This window comes from Triticum dicoccoides, chromosome 5A (assembly GCF_002162155.2).
Source record: "Triticum dicoccoides isolate Atlit2015 ecotype Zavitan chromosome 5A, WEW_v2.0, whole genome shotgun sequence".
NCBI classification, from domain to species: domain Eukaryota; kingdom Viridiplantae; phylum Streptophyta; class Magnoliopsida; order Poales; family Poaceae; genus Triticum; species Triticum dicoccoides.
Genome location: NC_041388.1, coordinates 647531293 through 647550054, shown reverse-complemented (window position 1 = coordinate 647550054; position 18762 = coordinate 647531293). Strand labels below are relative to the sequence as shown.

Genomic DNA, 18762 nt, shown 5'->3' with positions numbered 1-18762 from the left:
GGACGTCACGAGGAGTTCCGGAATGGTCCGGAGGTAAAGATTTATATATGGGAAGTCCTGTTTCGGGCATCGGGACAAGTTTCGGGGTTATCGGTATTGTACCGGGACCACCGGAGGGGTCCCGGGGGCCCACCGGGTGGGGCCACCCATCCCCGGGGGCCACATGGGCTGTAGGGGGTGCGCCTTGGCCTGCTTGGGCCAAGGGCACCAGCCCCACAAGGCCCATGCGCCTAGGGTTTCCAAGGGGGAGGAGTCCTACTAGTGGACACAAGGACACGTTCCGCACCAGAGTGGTACGGCAACCCTGTCTTGGAAATCATGTTGTTAGACAACGGTGAACCTTCGAACTATGAAGAAGCGATGGCGGGCCCGGATTCCGACAAATGGCTAGAAGCCATGAAATCCGAGATAGGATCCATGTATGAAAACGAAGTATGGACTTTGACTGACTTGCCCGTTGAACGGCGAGCCATAGAAAATAAATGGATCTTTAAGAAGAAGACAGACGCGGATGGTAATGTGACCATCTATAAAGCTCGGCTTGTCGCTAAGGGTTATCGACAAGTTCAAGGGGTTGACTACGATGAGACTTTCTCACCGGTAGCGAAGCTGAAGTCCGTCCGAATCATGTTAGCAATTGCCGCATTCTATGATTACGAAATATGGCAAATGGACGTCAAAACGGCATTCCTTAATGGTTTCCTTAAGGAAGAATTGTATATGATGCAGCCAGAAGGTTTTGTCGATCCTAAGAATGCTGACAAAGTGTGCAAGCTCCAACGCTCGATTTATGGGCTGGTGCAAGCATCTCGGAGTTGGAACATTCGCTTTGATGAGATGATCAAAGCGTTTGGGTTTACACAGACTTATGGAGAAGCCTGCATTTACAATAAAGTGAGTGGGAGCTCTGTAGCATTTCTCATATTATATGTAGATGACATACTGTTGATGGGAAATGATATAGAACTCTTGGACAGCATCAAGGCCTACTTGAATAAAAGTTTTTCAATGAAGGACCTTGGAGAAGCTGCTTATATATTAGGCATCAAAATCTATAGAGATAGATCGAGACGCCTCATAGGTCTTTCACAAAGCACATACCTTGATAAGATATTGAAGAAGTTCAATATGGATCAATCCAAGAAGGGGTTCTTGCCTGTGTTACAAGGTATGAAATTGAGCTCAGCTCAATGTCCGACCACGGCAGAAGATATAGAAGAGATGAGCGTCATCCCCTATGCCTCAGCCATAGGTTCTATTATGTATGCCATGTTGTGTACCAGACCTGATGTTAACCTTGCCGTCAGTTTGGTAGGAAGGTACCAAAGTAATCCCGGCAAGGAACACTGGACAGCGGTCAAGAATATCCTGAAGTACCTGAAAAGGACTAAGGAAATGTTTCTCGTTTATGGAGGTGACGAAGAGCTCGTCGTAAAGGGTTACGTCGACGCTAGCTTCGACACAGATCTGGATGACTCTAAGTCACAAACTGGATACGTGTATATTTTGAATGGTGGGGCAGTAAGCTGGTGCAGTTGCAAGCAAAGCGTCGTGGCGGGATCTACATGTGAAGCAGAGTACATGGTAGCCTCGGAGGCAGCACATGAAGCAATATGGGTGAAGGAGTTCATCACCGACCTAGGAGTCATACCCAATGCGTCGGGGCCGATCAAGCTCTTCTGTGACAACACTGGAGCTATTGCACTTGCCAAGGAGCCCAGGTTTCACAAGAAGACAAGGCACATCAAGCGTCGCTTCAACTCCATTCGTGAAAATGTTCAAGATGGAGACATAGAGATTTGTAAAGTACATACAGACCTGAATGTAGCAGATCCGTTGACTAAACCTCTCCCTAGAGCAAAACATGATCAACACCAGAATTCCATGGGTGTTTGATTCATCACAATGTAACTAGATTATTGACTCTAGTGCAAGTGGGAGACTGTTGGAAATATGCCCTAGAGGCAATAATAAAAGCATTATTATTATATTTCCTTGTTCATGATATTTGTCTTTATTCATGCTATAATTGTGTTATCCGGAAATCGTAATACATGTGTGAATAACAGACACCAACATGTCCCTAGTGAGCCTCTAGTTGACTAGCTCGTTGATCAACAGATAGTCATGGTTTCCTGACTATGGACACTGGATGTCATTGATAACGAGATCACATCATTGGAGAATGATGTGATGGACAAGACCCAATCCTAAACATAGCACAAGATCGTATAGTTCGTTTGCTAGAGTTTTCCAATGTCAAGTATCTTTTCCTTAGACCATGAGATCGTGTAACTCCCGGATACCGTAGGAGTGCTTTGGGTATGCCAAACGTCACAACGTAACTGGGTGACTATAAAGGTAGACTACGGGTATCTCCGAAAGTGTCTGTTGGGTGACATGGATCAAGACTGGGATTTGTCACTCCGTATGACGGAGAGGTATCACTGGGCCCACTCGGTAATGCATCATCATAATGAGCTCAGAGTGACCAAGTGTCTGGTCACGGGATCATGCATTACGATACGAGTAAAGTGACTTGCCGGTAACGAGATTGAACGAGGTATTGGGATACCGACGATCGAATCTCGGGCAAGTAACATATCGATAGACAAAGGGAATAGCGTACGGGATTGATTAAATCCTCGACATCGTGGTTCATCCGATGAGATCATCGTGGAGCATGTGGGAGCCAACATGGGTATCCAGATCCAGCTGTTGGTTATTGACCGGAGAGTCATCTCGGTCATGTCTGCTTGTCTCCCGAACCCGTAGGGTCTACACACTTAAGGTTCGGTAATGCTAGGGTTATGAAGATATGTATATGCAGAAACCCGAATGTTGTTCGGAGTCCCGGATGAGATCCCGGACGTCACGAGGAGTTCCGGAATGGTCCGGAGGTAAAGAATTATATATAGGAAGTGCTATTTCGGGCATCGGGACAAGTTTCGGGGTTATCGGTATTGTACCTGGACCACCGGAAGGGTCCCGGTGGTCCACCGGGTGGGGCCACCTGTCCCGGGGGGGCCACATGGGCTGTAGGGGGTGCGCCTTGGCCTAGATGGGCCAAGGGCACCAGCCCCTATAGGCCCATGCGCCTAGGGTTTCCACCATGGAAGAGTCCATGTGGTGGAAGGCACCCCTAGGTGCCTTGGGGGGGAGGGAAACCTCCCCTTGGCCGCCGCCCCCCCTAGTAGATGCCATCTACTAGGGCCGGCGCCCCCCTGGCACCCCTATATATAGTGGGGGGGAGAGGAGGGATTTTACACCAGCCCCTGGCGCCTCCACCTTCCCCCGTTACGTCTCTCCCTCGTAGTCTCGGCGAAGCCCTGCTGCTGTGACGCCCTGCATCCACCACCACGCCGTCGTGCTGCTGGATCTTCATCAACCTCTCCTTCCCCCTTGCTGGATCAAGAAGGAGGAGACGTCTCCCGTCCCGTACGTGTGTTGAACGCGGAGGTGCCGTCCGTTCGGCGCTGGTCATCGGTGATTTGGATCACGTCGAGTACGACTACATCATCACCGTTCTTTTGAACGCTTCCGCTCGCGATCTACAAAGGTATGTAGATGCATCTAATCACTCGTTGCTAGATGAACTCCTAGATGATCTTGGTGAAACGAGTAGGAAATTTTTTGTTTTCTGCAACGTTCCCCAACAGTGGCATCATGAGCTAGGTCTATGCGTAGTTCTTCTTGCGCGAGTAGAACACAATTGGTTGTGGGCGTAGATTTGTCAACCTTCTTGCCGTTACTAGTCCTTTCTTGCTTCAGCGGTATTGTGGGATGAAGCGGCCCGGACCAACCTTACACGTACGCTTACGTGAGACCGGTTCCACTGACTAACATGCACTAGTTGCATAAGGTGGCTGGCGGGTGTCTGTCTCTCCTACTTTAGTTGGAGCGGAATCGATGAACAGGGTCCTTATGAAGGGTAAATAGAAGTTGACAAATCACGTTGTGGCTTTAACGTAGGTAAGAAAACGTTCTTGCTAGAACCCTAATTCAGCCACGTAAAACTTGCAACAACAATTAGAGGACGTCTAACTTGTTTTTGTAGCAAGTGGTTTGTGATATGATATGGCCAAAGTTGTGATGAATGATGAATGATCTATATGTGATGTATGAGATGTTCATGCTATTGTAATAGGATTCACGACTTGCATGTCGATGAGTATGACAACCGGCAGGAGCCATAGGAGTTGTCTTTATTCTTTTATATGACCTGCGTGTCATCAAGAAACGCCATGTAAATTACTTTACTTTATTGCTAAACGCGTTAGCCATAGTAGTAGAAGTAATAGTTGGCGAGCAACTTCATGGAGACACGATGATGGAGATCATGATGATGGAGATCATGGTGTCAAGCCGGTGACAAGATGATCATGGAGCCCCAAGATGGAGATCAAAGGAGCTATGTGATATTGGCCATATCATGTCACGTTTATTATTTGATTGCATGTGATGTTTATCATGTTTTGCATCTTGTTTACTTAGAACGACGGTGGTAAATAAGGTGATCCCTCATACTAATTTCAAGAAGTGTTCCCCCTAACTGTGCACCGTTGCGACAGTTCGCTGTTTCAAAACACCACGTGATGATCGGGTGTTTTATTCAGACGTTCACATACAACGGGTGTAAGACAGATTTACACATGCAAACACTTAGGTTGACTTGACGAGCCTAGCATGTACAGACATGGCCTCGGAACACGGAAGACCAAAAGGTCGAGCATGAGTCGTATAGAAGATACGATCAACATGAAAATGTTCACCGATGTTGACTAGTCCGTCTCACGTGATGATCGGACACGGTCTAGTTTAACTCGGATCATGTAATACTTAGATGACTAGAGGGATGTCTAATCTAAGTGGGAGTTCATTAATAATTTGATTAGTTGAACTTAATTATCATGAACTTAGTCTAAATATTTTACAATATGTCTTGTAGATTAAATGGCCAACTTAGTCCTCAACTTCAACGCGTTCCTAGAGAAAACCAAGCTGAAAGACGATGGCAGCAACTATACGGACTGGGTCCAGAACCTGAGGATCATCCTCATAGCTGCCAAGAAAGATTATGTCCTACAAGCACCTCTTGGTGACGCACCCGTTCTCCCTGCAGAACAAGATGTTATGAACGCTTGGCAGGCACGTTTCGATGACTACTCCCTCGTTCAGTGCGGCATGCTTTACAGCCTAGAGCCGGGGCTCCAAAAGCATTTTGAGAGACATGGAGCATATGAGATGTTCGAAGAGCTGAAAATGGTTTTCCAAGCTCATGCCCGGGTCGAGAGATATGAAGTCTCCGACAAATTCTTCAGCTGTAAGATGGAGGAAAACAATTCTGTCAGTGAGCACATACTCACTATGTCTGGGTTGCATAACCGCTTGACTCAGCTGGGAGTTAATCTCCCGGATGATGCGGTCATTGACAGAATCCTCCAGTCGCTTCCACCAAGCTACAAGAGCTTTGTGATGAATTTCAATATGCAGGGGATGGAAAAGACCATTCCTAAAGTATTTGCTATGCTAAAATCAGCAGAGGTAGAAGTCAGGAAGGAACATCAAGTGTTGATGGTCAATAAAACCACTAAGTTCAAGAAAGGCAAGGGTAAAAAGAACTTCAAGAAGGACGGCAAGGAGGTTGCCGCGCCCGGCAAGCAAGCTGCCGGGAAGAAGCCAAAGAATGGACCCAAGCCCGAGACTGAGTGTTTTTATTGCAAGGGAAGCGGTCACTGGAAGCGGAACTGCCCTAAGTACTTAGCGGATAAGAAGGCCGGCAAAACAAAAGGTATATGTGATATACATGTAATTGATGTGTACCTTACTAGTGCCCGTAGTAGCTCCTGGGTATTTGATACCGGTGCAGTTGCTCACATTTGTAACTCAAAGCAGGGGCTGCGGAATAAGCGGAAACTGGCAAAGGACGAGGTGATGATGCGCGTCGGGAATGGTTCCAAGGTCAATGTGATCGCCGACGGCACGCTACCTCTGCATCTCCCTTCGGGATTAGTTTTAAACCTTAATGATTGTTATTTAGTGCCAGCTTTGAGCATGAACATTGTATCAGGATCTCGTTTAATTCGAGATGGCTACTCTTTTAAATCTGAGAATAATGGTTGTTCCATTTTTATGAGAGATATGTTTTATGGTCATGCTCCTATGGTGAATGGTTTGTTCTTTATGAATCTCGAACGTGATGCTACACATATTCATAATGTGAGTACCAAAAGAAGTAAGGTTGATAATGATAGTCCCACATACCTGTGGCACTGCCGCCTTGGTCACATAGGTGTCAAACGCATGAAGAAGCTCCATGCTGATGGACTTTTAGAGTCTCTTGATTATGAATCATTTGACACATGCGAACCATGCGTTATGGGTAAAATGACCAAGACTCCGTTCTCAGGAACAATGGAGCGAGCAACCGACTTATTGGAAATCATACATACTGATGTGTGCGGTCCAATGAGTGTTGAGGCTCGCGGTGGCTATCGTTATGTTCTCACCCTCACTGATGATTTAAGTAGGTATGTGTATATCTACTTAATGAAACACAAGTCTGAAACCTTTGAAAAGTTCAAGGAATTTCAGAGTGAGGTTGAAAATCAACGTGACAGGAAAATCAAGTTTCTATGATCAGATCGTGGAGGAGAATACTTGAGTCACGAGTTTGGGGCACACTTAAGAAAATGTAGAATAATTTCACAACTCACGCCGCCTGGAACACCTCAGCGTAATGGTGTGTCCGAACGTCGTAATCGCACTCTGTTAGATATGGTGCGATCTATGATGGCTCTTACCGATTTACCGCTTTCTTTTTGGGGCTATGCTTTAGAGACTGCCGCATTCACTTTAAATAGGGCTCCGTCGAAATCCGTTGAGACGACACCGTATGAATTATGGTTTGGGAAGAAACCTAAGCTGTCGTTTCTAAAAGTTTGGGGATGCGATGCTTATGTCAAGAAACTTCAACCTGAAAAGCTCGAACCCAAGTCGGAAAAATGCGTCTTCATAGGATACCCAAAAGAAACTATTGGGTACACCTTCTACCTCAGATCCGAAGGCAAGATCTTTGTTGCCAAGAATGGGTCCTTTCTGGAGAAAGAGTTTCTCTCGAAAGAAGTAAGTGGGAGGAAAGTAGAGCTTGATGAAGTATTACCTCTTGAACCGGAAAATGGCGCAACTCAAGAAAATGTTCCTGAGGTGCCTGCACCGACTAGAGAGGAAGTTAATGACAATGATCAAGATACTTCTGATCAAGCCCCTACTGAAATTCGAAGGTCCACAAGGACACGTTCCGCACCAGAGTGGTACGGCAACCCTGTCTTGGAAATCATGCTGTTAGACAACTGTGAACCTTCGAACTATGAAGAAGCGATGGCGGGCCCGGATTCCGACAAATGGCTGGAAGCCATGAAATCCGAGATAGGATCCATGTATGAAAACAAAGTATGGACTTTGACTGACTTGCCCGTTGAGCGGCGAGCCATAGAAAATAAATGGATCTTTAAGAAGAAGACAGACGCGGATGGTAATGTGACCATCTATAAAGCTCGGCTTGTCGCTAAGGGTTATCGACAAGTTCAAGGGGTTGACTACGATGAGACTTTCTCACCGGTAGCGAAGCTGAAGTCCGTCCGAATCATGTTAGCAATTGCCGCATTCTATGATTACGAAATATGGCAAATGGACGTCAAAACGGCATTCCTTAATGGTTTCCTTAAGGAAGAATTGTATATGATACAGCCGGAAGGTTTTGTCGATCCTAAGAATGCTGACAAAGTGTGCAAGCTCCAACGCTCGATTTATGGGCTGGTGCAAGCATCTCGGAGTTGGAACATTCGCTTTGATGAGATGATCAAAGCGTTTGGGTTTACACAGACTTATGGAGAAGCATGCGTTTACAAGAAAGTGAGTGGGAGCTCTGTAGCATTTCTCATATTATATGTAGATGACATACTTTTGATGGGAAATGATATAGAACTCTTGGACAGCATCAAGGCCTACTTGAATAAAAGTTTTTCAATGAAGGACCTTGGAGAAGCTGCTTATATATTAGGCATCAAAATCTATAGAGATAGATCAAGACGCCTCATAGGTCTTTCACAAAGCACATACCTTGATAAGATATTGAAGAAGTTCAATATGGATCAATCCAAGAAGGGGTTCTTGCCTGTGTTACAAGGTGTGAAATTGAGCTCAGCTCAATGTCCGACCACGACAGAAGATATAGAAGAGATGAGCGTCATCCCCTATGCCTCAGCCATAGGTTCTATTATGTATGCCATGCTGTGTACCAGACCTGATGTTAACCTTGTCGTCAGTTTGGTAGGAAGGTACCAAAGTAATCCCGGCAAGGAACACTGGACAGCGGTCAAGAATATCCTGAAGTACCTGAAAAGGACTAAGGAAATGTTTCTCGTTTATGGAGGTGACGAAGAGCTCGTCGTAAAGGGTTACGTCGACGCTAGCTTCGACACAGATCTGGATGACTCTAAGTCACAAACCGGATACGTGTATATTTTGAATTGTGGGGCAGTAAGCTGGTGCAGTTGCAAGCAAAGCGTCGTGGCAGGATCTACATGTGAAGCGGAGTACATGGTAGCCTCGGAGGCAGCACATGAAGCAATATGGGTGAAAGAGTTCATCACCGACCTAGGAGTCATACCCAATGCATCGGGGCCGATCAAGCTCTTCTGTGACAACACTGGAGCTATTGCACTTGCCAAGGAGCCCAGGTTTCACAAGAAGACAAGGCACATCAAGCGTCGCTTCAACTCCATTCGTGAAAATGTTCAAGATGGAGACATAGAGATTTGTAAAGTATACACGGACCTGAATATAGCAGATCCGTTGACTAAACCTCTCCCTAGAGAAAAACATGATCAACACCAGAATTCTATGGGTGTTCGATTCATCACAATGTAACTAGATTATTGACTCTAGTGCAAGTGGGAGACTGTTGGAAATATGCCCTAGAGGCAATAATAAAAGCATTATTATTATATTTCCTTGTTCATGATAATTGTCTTTATTCATGCTATAATTGTGTTATCCGGAAATCGTAATACATGTGTGAATAACAGACACCGACATGTCCCTAGTGAGCCTCTAGTTGACTAGCTCGTTGATCAACAGATAGTCATGGTTTCCTGACTATGGACACTGGATGTCATTGATAACGAGATCACATCATTGGGAGAATGATGTGATGGACAAGACCCAATCCTAAACATAGCACAAGATCGTATAGTTCGTTTGCTAGAGTTTTCCAATGTCAAGTATCTTTTCCTTAGACCATGAGATCGTGTAACTCCCGGATACCGTAGGAGTGCTTTGGGTATGCCAAACGTCACAACGTAACTAGGCGACTATAAAGTTAGACTACGGGTATCTCCGAAAGTTTCTGTTGGGTGACATGGATCAACACTGGGATTTGTCACTCCGTATGACGGAGAGGTATCACTGGGCCCACTCGGTAATGCATCATCATAATGAGCTCAGAGTGACCAAGTGTCTGGTCACAGGATCATGCATTACGGTATGAGTAAAGTGACTTGCTGGTAACGAGATTGAACGAGGTATTGGGATACCGACGATCGAATCTCGGGCAAGTAACATATCGATAGACAAAGGGAATAGCGTACGGGATTGATTAAATCCTCGACATCGTGGTTCATCCGATGAGATCATCATGGAGCATGTGGGATCCAACATGGGTATCCAAATCCCGTTGTTGGTTATTGACCGGAGAGTCGTCTCGGTCATGTCTGCTTGTCTCCCGAACCCGTAGGGTCTACACACTTAAGGTTCGGTGACGCTAGGGTTATGAAGATATGTATATGCAGAAACCTGAATGTTGTTCGGAGTCCCGGATGAGATCCCGGACGTCACGAGGAGTTCCGGAATGGTCCGGAGGTAAAGAATTATATATAGGAAGTGCTATTTCGGGCATCGGGACAAGTTTCGGGGTTATCGGTATTGTACCGGGACCACCGGAAGGGTCCCGGTGGTCCACCGGGTGGGGCCACCTGTCCCGGGGGCCACATGGGCTGTAGGGGGTGCGCCTTGGCCTAGATGGGCCAAGGGCACCAGCCCCTATAGGCCCATGCGCCTAGGGTTTCCACCATGGAAGAGTCCATGTGGAGGAAGGCACCCCTAGGTGCCTTGGGGGGGAGGGAAACCTCCCCTTGGCCGCCGCCCCCCCTAGTAGATGCCATCTACTAGGGCCGGCGCCCCCCTGGCACCCCTATATATAGTGGGGGGGAGAGGAGGGATTTTACACCAGCCCCTGGCGCCTCCACCTTCCCCCGTTACGTCTCTCCCTCGTAGTCTCGGCGAAGCCCTGCTGCTGTGACGCCCTGCATCCACCACCACGCCGTCGTGCTGCTGGATCTTCATCAACCTCTCCTTCCCCCTTGCTGGATCAAGAAGGAGGAGACGTCTCCCGTCCCGTACGTGTGTTGAACGCGGAGGTGCCGTCCATTCGGCGCTGGTCATCGGTGATTTGGATCACGTCGAGTACGACTACATCATCACCGTTCTTTTGAACGCTTCCGCTCGCGATCTACAAAGGTATGTAGATGCATCCAATGACTCGTTGCTAGATGAACTCCTAGATGATCTTGGTGAAACGAGTAGGAAAATTTTTGTTTTCTGCAACGTTCCCCAACAATTTGTATATCAGACTTGTAAATTTTACCAGAACAAACGTGTGTGCACACACATACATTTAAAAAATGAAAATTAGCTTATACGACACCATCAATGGTTTTTATATAGAAAAAGTATCCAAATACAAACATTTTTACGGAATTGTGTACATTATGTTTTATAAAAAATGGTAATAGTAAGGTGAACTGCAAAAAGCACATACATGGCCATGTGACACACCATAACGACTAGTGCTACTTTCTAAATAGGAAAAAGAAAATTCACAATCCTCTCATTCTTCGACTATCTTCTGTCTCTCCTGCCTCCCCTCTTCGCCTCCCCGTTATGCCCTCCTCTTATTCTCCACTAGATCGTCTAGTGAGCGAAGTACACAGGGCACAACTCCACCCCCTCTCGTGCATGTCATTCCTGTTTGTGCCAGGATGGCTAGTTTAGAGCAAATTTTGTTGGTCTGGAGTTGTCGCGGAGTTTTCCAGGGGGGGGCGTCCTTGAGGTCATAATCTTCGTCGACTCAAGTGGCGACAAGTTCTTGGTAAGTCTCACAAATGTTCCTCTCAATTAGTTCCTTCCGAATCTCGTCGAGTTTACTACATCGTTGACCAATCATGGCCACTTTTCTTTTTGAATTATTCCAAATTAACCTAGTCTAAAATTCTTATATTGACCCAATGCATTAAATTTTCTGACTTGTGAAATTCATTTGAACTACATTTATTGAAAATATTCCTATCAATTTCAGATGATTTGTGACTAGACAATCCCAAATCAAGGTCTCTGATCATGCTTTAGCAGCTATGGTCGAAAAGTCAAGATTAGGGAATTGTCCTAATTAAAAAAAGTTTTTATTTTGGAATTTTCCTCTTACAAATATATCATCTAATACTAGTATATGTAAATACATGATATACAACTAATGCATCCATGAAAAAGAGATATTTTCTAAATCTTCAGAGTAGGAAAATTAATGCATGCTTGTTAATTTCCATTAATACTAGATCGGATTATATAAGTTGGAGGATTTGGTAGCATATACTAAGTAACGTTGCATATCACAATTATTGATTTGTCTCATTTAAAGCAAGATTCTCATTATTTCAGCACATTAAAACAATGATTTTTGCTGACCGGCTATATATGTGATAGGAGGAGACCGAATGCAAGCAATCACTTGAGTAACCGACCATTGTTTCATTTTGTTGTTCTTGTGATCTTCGGTAGCGACAAGAAGTCAAGAGCAACACTAATGATGGCACGGGGAACCATCGTACCCACCCTTTTGGTGTTGCTTCTGGCCGTTTGTTGCGCAACCACCGTCGTCCATGGCAAGGAGTGGACCGTTGGTGACAACAAGGGATGGAGCTTCGGCGTCTCCGGATGGGAGAGTGGCAAGCACATCCAGTCCGGCGACGTGCTTGGTGAAAACTCTAAAGATCAAGTGATTGGTCGTTCTTGATGCATATACTACGTTCTGATATGTATTCTTGTGTTAACTAATGCATGCAGTGTTCAAGTACAACCCTAGTATGCACAACGTGGTGCAGGTGGGAGAAGGCGACTACAACTCATGCAGGGTCTCGGGCCCGTCGAGGACCTACACCTCCGGCAATGACCACATCCAGCTCGCCCACGGAGGCAAAGCGTTCTTCATCTGCAGCCTTCCGGGTCACTGCCAGCAAGGCATGAAGATCGATGTCGCTGCTTAATAGATCTCGCGCATATGTGTGTCTTTGTATTTGTAGTTTTTTACCAAGTCTTTATGGTGTGCTAGCCCATGATGAATTGATGATAGAAGAAATAAATTGATCCTAGTGCAGTGTTTGCATCATGTTTTCATGGAACCTTGATAAATCAACATCTATTTGGACTAGCTACTAGAAATATACGAGTAGACATAAGTTTCTACCATTCTACCAACCATACTTTGAACATTAAGGGCAATAGATTATGAAGGTCTATCACAGTCAATTGAATTCGGAGTCTTTTTTTTAAATAGTTCACCAAAAGTACAAAGCATCTCAAACATAATAAACATCACATATAGGTTCTTGGACCATCAAACGGCCACTACCGCTAGAACATGCCGCTCACCTGCCGCTTGTCGGACTGGCCTAACCTTTTCGAGTACGACCGAGAAGTCTTCGTGCACGCACCCTTAAGGACTAGTGCCACAGAGCCCTAGTTGTTGAGTCAATTTAACAAACTAGATCCACCAATCCAGTAACACGGGCGACCTTCACATATAGGATATGCTTCTAGTTGGTTCTTGTCGGATTTAGGGTAGGTTTTGGACAGCTCCACTCCATGATTTCAGTAGAGTTGTTTCAAACAGCTCAACATTGGTTTCTTAGTGGATTGGAGCTGGAGTAGCATCTATTTTATTTTACTGGAGCAGAGAAATGGTTCCTTCACCTGCTCCACTTCACGAACCATGCCCCCTGCCCTCAGAGTTCCTTTGAAACTACCCAATATGCCATCTTATTAACAAACACCAAGAGCATCTCTAGTCAACCATTTATAATTACTCCCTTCATTCCTCTATGTAAGGTGTATAATTTTAGGCACGGTGACCAAGGCACATAATTATACACAAGTTAGAAAAAAATTAACCTTGGCTAAATCATTGATTAGTGGTAAGTAAATCATTTAGGCTAGAAAAATAAGAGATACAAGCAATCGAGAGAGAGATACTTTCCTTTTTTACATGGAGAGACACATGCAATCAGGGGAGAGATACTATCCTTTTTCTAGAGGGTTGAAGACGGAATTTCGGATGAATTAGAAGAAATGCATCTTACATTGTGGAATTTTATCAAAAAACAAACACACCTTATAAAAAGTAACATAGGGAGTATCTCCTTATATGCCTTTCTAAACTTAACTCCTTCATATTTAAGGAGTTAAATTGTGGCCAAACCTAACCAAACCCTATATTTAACTCCCTAAATTTTTTGACAAATTCTTCTATCCTTTTTAACATTCATTTCAAACAATTGCATGGTATTTCATCAGTCATTTCACCAAGCCGTGTGTCGGCAACCCTGTCCCCTCTAGTTTATCCTCCATCTAGTTTCTGTAGTGCTTGGCAAAGCCCTACGGAGATTGTTCTTCATCACCAACCATCACCACGCCCTAGATCGAGAAGGCGAGGACGTCATCGAGCTAAACATGTGCTGAATGCGGAGGTGTCGTACGTTCGGTACCAGATCGGGATGGGTCGTGAATGTGTACGACTACATCAACCGCGTTGAAAAACGCTTTCTCTTAGCGATCTTCAAGGGTATGAAGATACTCTCCCCCTCTCGTAGCTACGCATCTCCATGGATAGATCATGCGTATGCGTAGAATTTTTTTGTTTTCCATGCAAGGTTCCCCAACAGCTTTAGCAGCTATGGTCGAAAACTCTAGATTAGGGACTTCTCCTTATTTAAAATATTTTTTATTTTAGAATTTTCCTATTACAAATATATCATCTAATACTAGTATATATAAATATCTGATATACCACTAATGAATCCACGAAAAAGAAATATTTTCTAAATCTTAAGAGTAGGAAAATAAATACATCTCGTTAATTTCCATTAATACTAGATCGGATTATATAAGTTGGAGGATTTGGTAGCATATACTAAGTAACATTGCATATCACAATTGTTTATTTGTCTCATTTAAAGCAAGATTCTCATTATTTGAGCACATTAAAACAACGATTTTAGCTGACTGGCTATATATATGATACGAGAAGGAGACCAAACGCAAGCAATCACTTGAGGAACCGACCATTGTTTCATTTTGTTGTTCTTGTAATCTTCGGTAGCGACAAGAAGTCAAGAGCAGCACCAACGATGGCACGGGGAACCATCATACCCACCCTTTTGGTGCTGCTTCTGGTCGTTTGCTGCGCAACCACCATCGTCCATGGCAAGGAGTGGACCGTTGGTGACAACAAGGGATGGAGCTTCGGTGTCTCCGGATGGGAAGGTGGCAAGCACATCCAGTCCGGGGACGTGCTTGGTGAGAACTCTAAAGATCAGGTGATTGGTTGTTCTTAATGTATATATTATGTTCTGATATGTATTCTTGTGTTAACTAATGCACGCAGTGTTCAAGTACAACCCTAGTATGCACAACGTGGTGCAGGTGGGAGAAAGCGACTACAACTCATGCAGGGTCTCGGGCCTGTCGAGGACCTACACCTCCGGCAATGACCACATCCAGCTCGCCCGCAGAGGCAAAGCGTTCTTCATCTGCAGCCTTCCGGGTCACTGCCAGCAAGGCATGAAGATAGCTGTCACTACTTAATAGATCTCGCGCATATGCGTGTCTCTGGATTTGTACTTTTTTACCAAGTCTTTATGGTGTGCTAGCCAATGATTAATTGTTGATGGAAGAAATAAATTGATCCTAGTGCAGTGTTTGCATCATGTTTTCATGGAACCTTGATAAACCAACATCTATTTGGACTAGCTACTAGAAATATACGAGTAGACATAAGTTTCTACCATTCTACCAACCATACTTTGAACATTAAGGGTGAACGATTATGAAGGTCTATCACAGTCAATTGAATTCGGAGTCTTCTTTAAAAATAGTTCACCAAAAGTACAAAGCATTTCAAACATAATAAACATTACATAGGGGTTCTTGGACCATCAAACGACCACTACCGCCAGAACGAGCCACTCACGTGCCGCTTGTCGGAGCCGGACTAACCTTTTCAATTACACCCGAGAAGTCTTCGTGCACGCACCCTTAAGGACTAGTGCCCCAAAGCCCTAGTCGTCGAGTCAATTTAACCAACTAGATCCACCAATCCAGTAACACGGGCGATCTTCATATAGGATATGCTCCTAGTTGGTTCTTGTTGGATTGAGTGTAGGTTTTGGACAGCTCCACTCCATGATTTCAGTAGAGTTGTTTCAAAATCTCAACTTCAATTTCTTAGTGGATTAGAGCTGGAGTAGCATCTATTTCATTTTACTGGAGCAGAGAAATGGTTGCTTCACCTGCTCCACTTCACCCACCATACCCCTCTGCCCTCGGAGTTCCTTTGAAACTACCCAATATGCCATCTTATTAACAAACACCAAGAGCATCTCTAGTCAACCACTTATAATTTACTCCCTTCAATCATTTATGTAAGGTGTATAATTTTTGGCACGATGGCCAAGGCACATAATTATACACAAGTTAGAAAAAAATAACCTTGGCTAAATCATTGATTAGTGGTAAGTAAATCATTTAGGCTAGAAAAATAGGAGATACATGCAATTGGGAGAGAGATATTTTTCTTTTTTACAAGGAGAGATACATGCAATCAGGGGAGAGATACTATCCTTTTTTCTAGAGGGCTGAAAACGGAATTTCTGATGAATTAGAAGAAATGTACCTTACATTGTGGAATTTTATTAAAAAAACAAATACACCTTATAAAAATTAACGTAGGGAGTATCTCCTTATATGCCTTTCTAAACTTAACTCATTCATATTTAAGGAGTTAAGTTGTGCCAAACCTAACCAAACCCTATATTTAACTCCCTAAAATCTTTTTGACTTATTCTTCCACCTTTTTTAACATTCATTTCAAACAATTGCATGGTATTTCATCAATCATTTGCATGATTTAAATTCAACGTACACAACAAAACAACCATAAACATACATATAGTTCAGCCAATCAAATAATTCAAATTAAAACATGCATATAGTTCATCCAAAAACTACCACATCGATTAAGTTTGATCCAAAAAAATACAACATAACATGTGTTATGTCGTGGACCAAGCCCTATCCAAAAAGACACGAACTCAAGCACTTGCATGCTCATCACCACCAAAGAAATCATTTTCGGGTGCTATGCAGTTTTTCAATTTTAGGGTGGAACTTGCAGGTGCGCTAGAACTCTGAGTGAATCATGCATGACTTCTGTACCGCCAGGATCGACAACAGGATAAATATTACATGATGTCATAGCATAGGGTACCCCTTCAGTAGAGTACTGCAGTGTCATTTATTTTTATTTGGAAACATGGAACTCTGTACAAAATGGAATAGTTTTTTTAGACACGGAAATGGAATAGTTTGTACCTTCAACATAGTACTAGCAGGATGGGCCTGGCCCAGGTAATGATTTGTTGCGCTAACCGAAATGCATTAGGCCCATTTCTGACCGTCTTGTTGTTTCCCCAAAATCAGTCGACCTCTGAATTTCTTTGCGTCTTGAAATTGGTTGCAACATTCTATTGCATTAAGCGTGTTCTCGGACTGAGTTTCGCATCGAAGTTTTCTTGGATGTGGTCATTACTGGGCTAGTCCATTTTCGCGCAGAGTCTAAAGAAAAATAGAAGGGAAAAGGGGAGCACCAGGGATCGCCGCAAACATAGGAAGCGCGATTATCCAGTGTGCCTGCCCAATAGTTCGGAATAACATAAAGGACATGGCCTACTTGAAGCAAGTCGTGCCGATTTTCTCCTTTTTTGCATTTTGTTTTCTATCTTTTCTTTTCTTTTCTCTTCTGTTCTGCATTGTTTCATTATTTTGCTTTTGTTTCTTCATTATTTTACATACAACTGTTTTTTTTCTCCAGGGTTTTTCATTTGTTTCTTTAGTTTTCTTTTCATTTTCCTTTTTCTTTGGTTTATTTTGTTTCTTTTTCTGTTTTCATTTTTTGGGGATTTCCTTTTGTCTCTTTTTGTTTTTCATTCTACATTTTTATATACATGATCAACATTTTCTCAAATTGTTGATCAACATTTGCCAAATACTTGTTCAACATTTTTATATACATTATCAACATTTTTTCAAATATTTGTTTAATATTTTTTCAAATACTTGATCAACATTTATTAAAAACTTATTCTATATATTTCAAATGTTTATTCAACTTGTTTTCCATTCATGCTCAACATTTTTCAAATACTTGTTCAACAGTTTTCAAATACTTGATCAACATTTTTTTCAAATACTTATTCAACATTTTTAATACCTGTTCAACATTTTTAAATACTTTTTAAATATTTTCAAAAAAAATGAAGATTGTTTTTCGTAATTTATATTTTTAGAATATTTTACAGTATAAATAGAAGTACAAAAAAAGAAAAAAGAAAACAGAAAATGTAAAAAAAGGAAGAAAAAAAAGAATGGCCTCCCGCGCTTGTGGGCCGGCCCAGCTCGCTCGCCCTTCAGCGAGTACGCAGCCAGACTCACTGAAGGCGAGATATAGGCGCGCCCGACAGGAGATGTTCTATCTTCTATATAGTCTCGATTGTTAAGTTCAGTTCTTCAGCAGAGGCACTCTATTGACAGTATATATTATAAAATGCTCATGCTAATTCAAATACACTTTGAGGCAAAACAAAGCGTCAAAAGCAAAAGACAGACGAAACACACTTGGATATTCATTCGTTAAACTTTGGTTTAGTGCTTTGTTGCCACTATTTCAGTTTAAGCTAATTACATGTGACCATGATTTTAAAATGTAATAACATGCAATGGCCAATGATCCCTTAAACACAATTGTTTCCTTTTATGTTGAACTCTACTATTCATCTCAACGGGATACTAGTGATGTTCAAGAGGTCTCCAAAGCAATCTCCACAACAAGGACCTTGTGTGTGTACAAACAATTCTTTTTTTGTTTGCTCACTACATTTGTATATCGGACTTATAAATTTTACCAGAACAAACGTGTGTGCACACACATACATTTAAAAAATGATAATTAGCTTATACTATAGAAAAAGGATCCAAATACAAACATTTTTACGGAATTATGTACATTATGTTGTATAAAAAATGGTAATAGTAAGGTGAACTGCAAAAGGCACATACATGGCCATGTGACAGACCATAACGACTAGTGCTACTTTCTAAATAGGAAAAAGAAAATTCACAATCCTCTCGTTCTTCGATTCTCTTCTGTCTCTCCTGCCTCCCCTCTTCGCCTCCCCGTTACACCCTCCTCTTATTCTCCACTAGATCGTCTAGTGAGCGAAGTAGAGAGGGCACAACTCCACCCCCTCTCGTGCATGTCATTCCTATTTGTGCCAGGATGGCTAGTTTAGGGCAAATTTTGTCAGTCTGGAGTTG

General features: G+C 43.2%; 2 protein-coding genes across 2 annotated transcripts; both read left to right on the top strand.

Moving 5' to 3' along the window:
• The first annotated feature begins 11850 nt into the window (after positions 1 to 11850).
• LOC119298259 (basic blue protein-like) lies at positions 11851 to 12531 on the top strand. Its single transcript, XM_037575729.1, has 2 exons — positions 11851 to 12092; positions 12181 to 12531. The coding sequence occupies exons 1-2, from the start codon at positions 11921 to 11923 to the stop codon at positions 12378 to 12380; spliced, it is 372 nt and encodes a 123-aa protein (XP_037431626.1). The 5' UTR covers positions 11851 to 11920; the 3' UTR covers positions 12381 to 12531.
• Positions 12532 to 14430: 1899 nt separating this feature from the next.
• Positions 14431 to 15111, top strand: LOC119298257 (basic blue protein-like). Its single transcript, XM_037575728.1, has 2 exons — positions 14431 to 14688; positions 14777 to 15111. The coding sequence occupies exons 1-2, from the start codon at positions 14520 to 14522 to the stop codon at positions 14974 to 14976; spliced, it is 369 nt and encodes a 122-aa protein (XP_037431625.1). The 5' UTR covers positions 14431 to 14519; the 3' UTR covers positions 14977 to 15111.
• The last annotated feature ends 3651 nt before the right edge of the window (positions 15112 to 18762 follow it).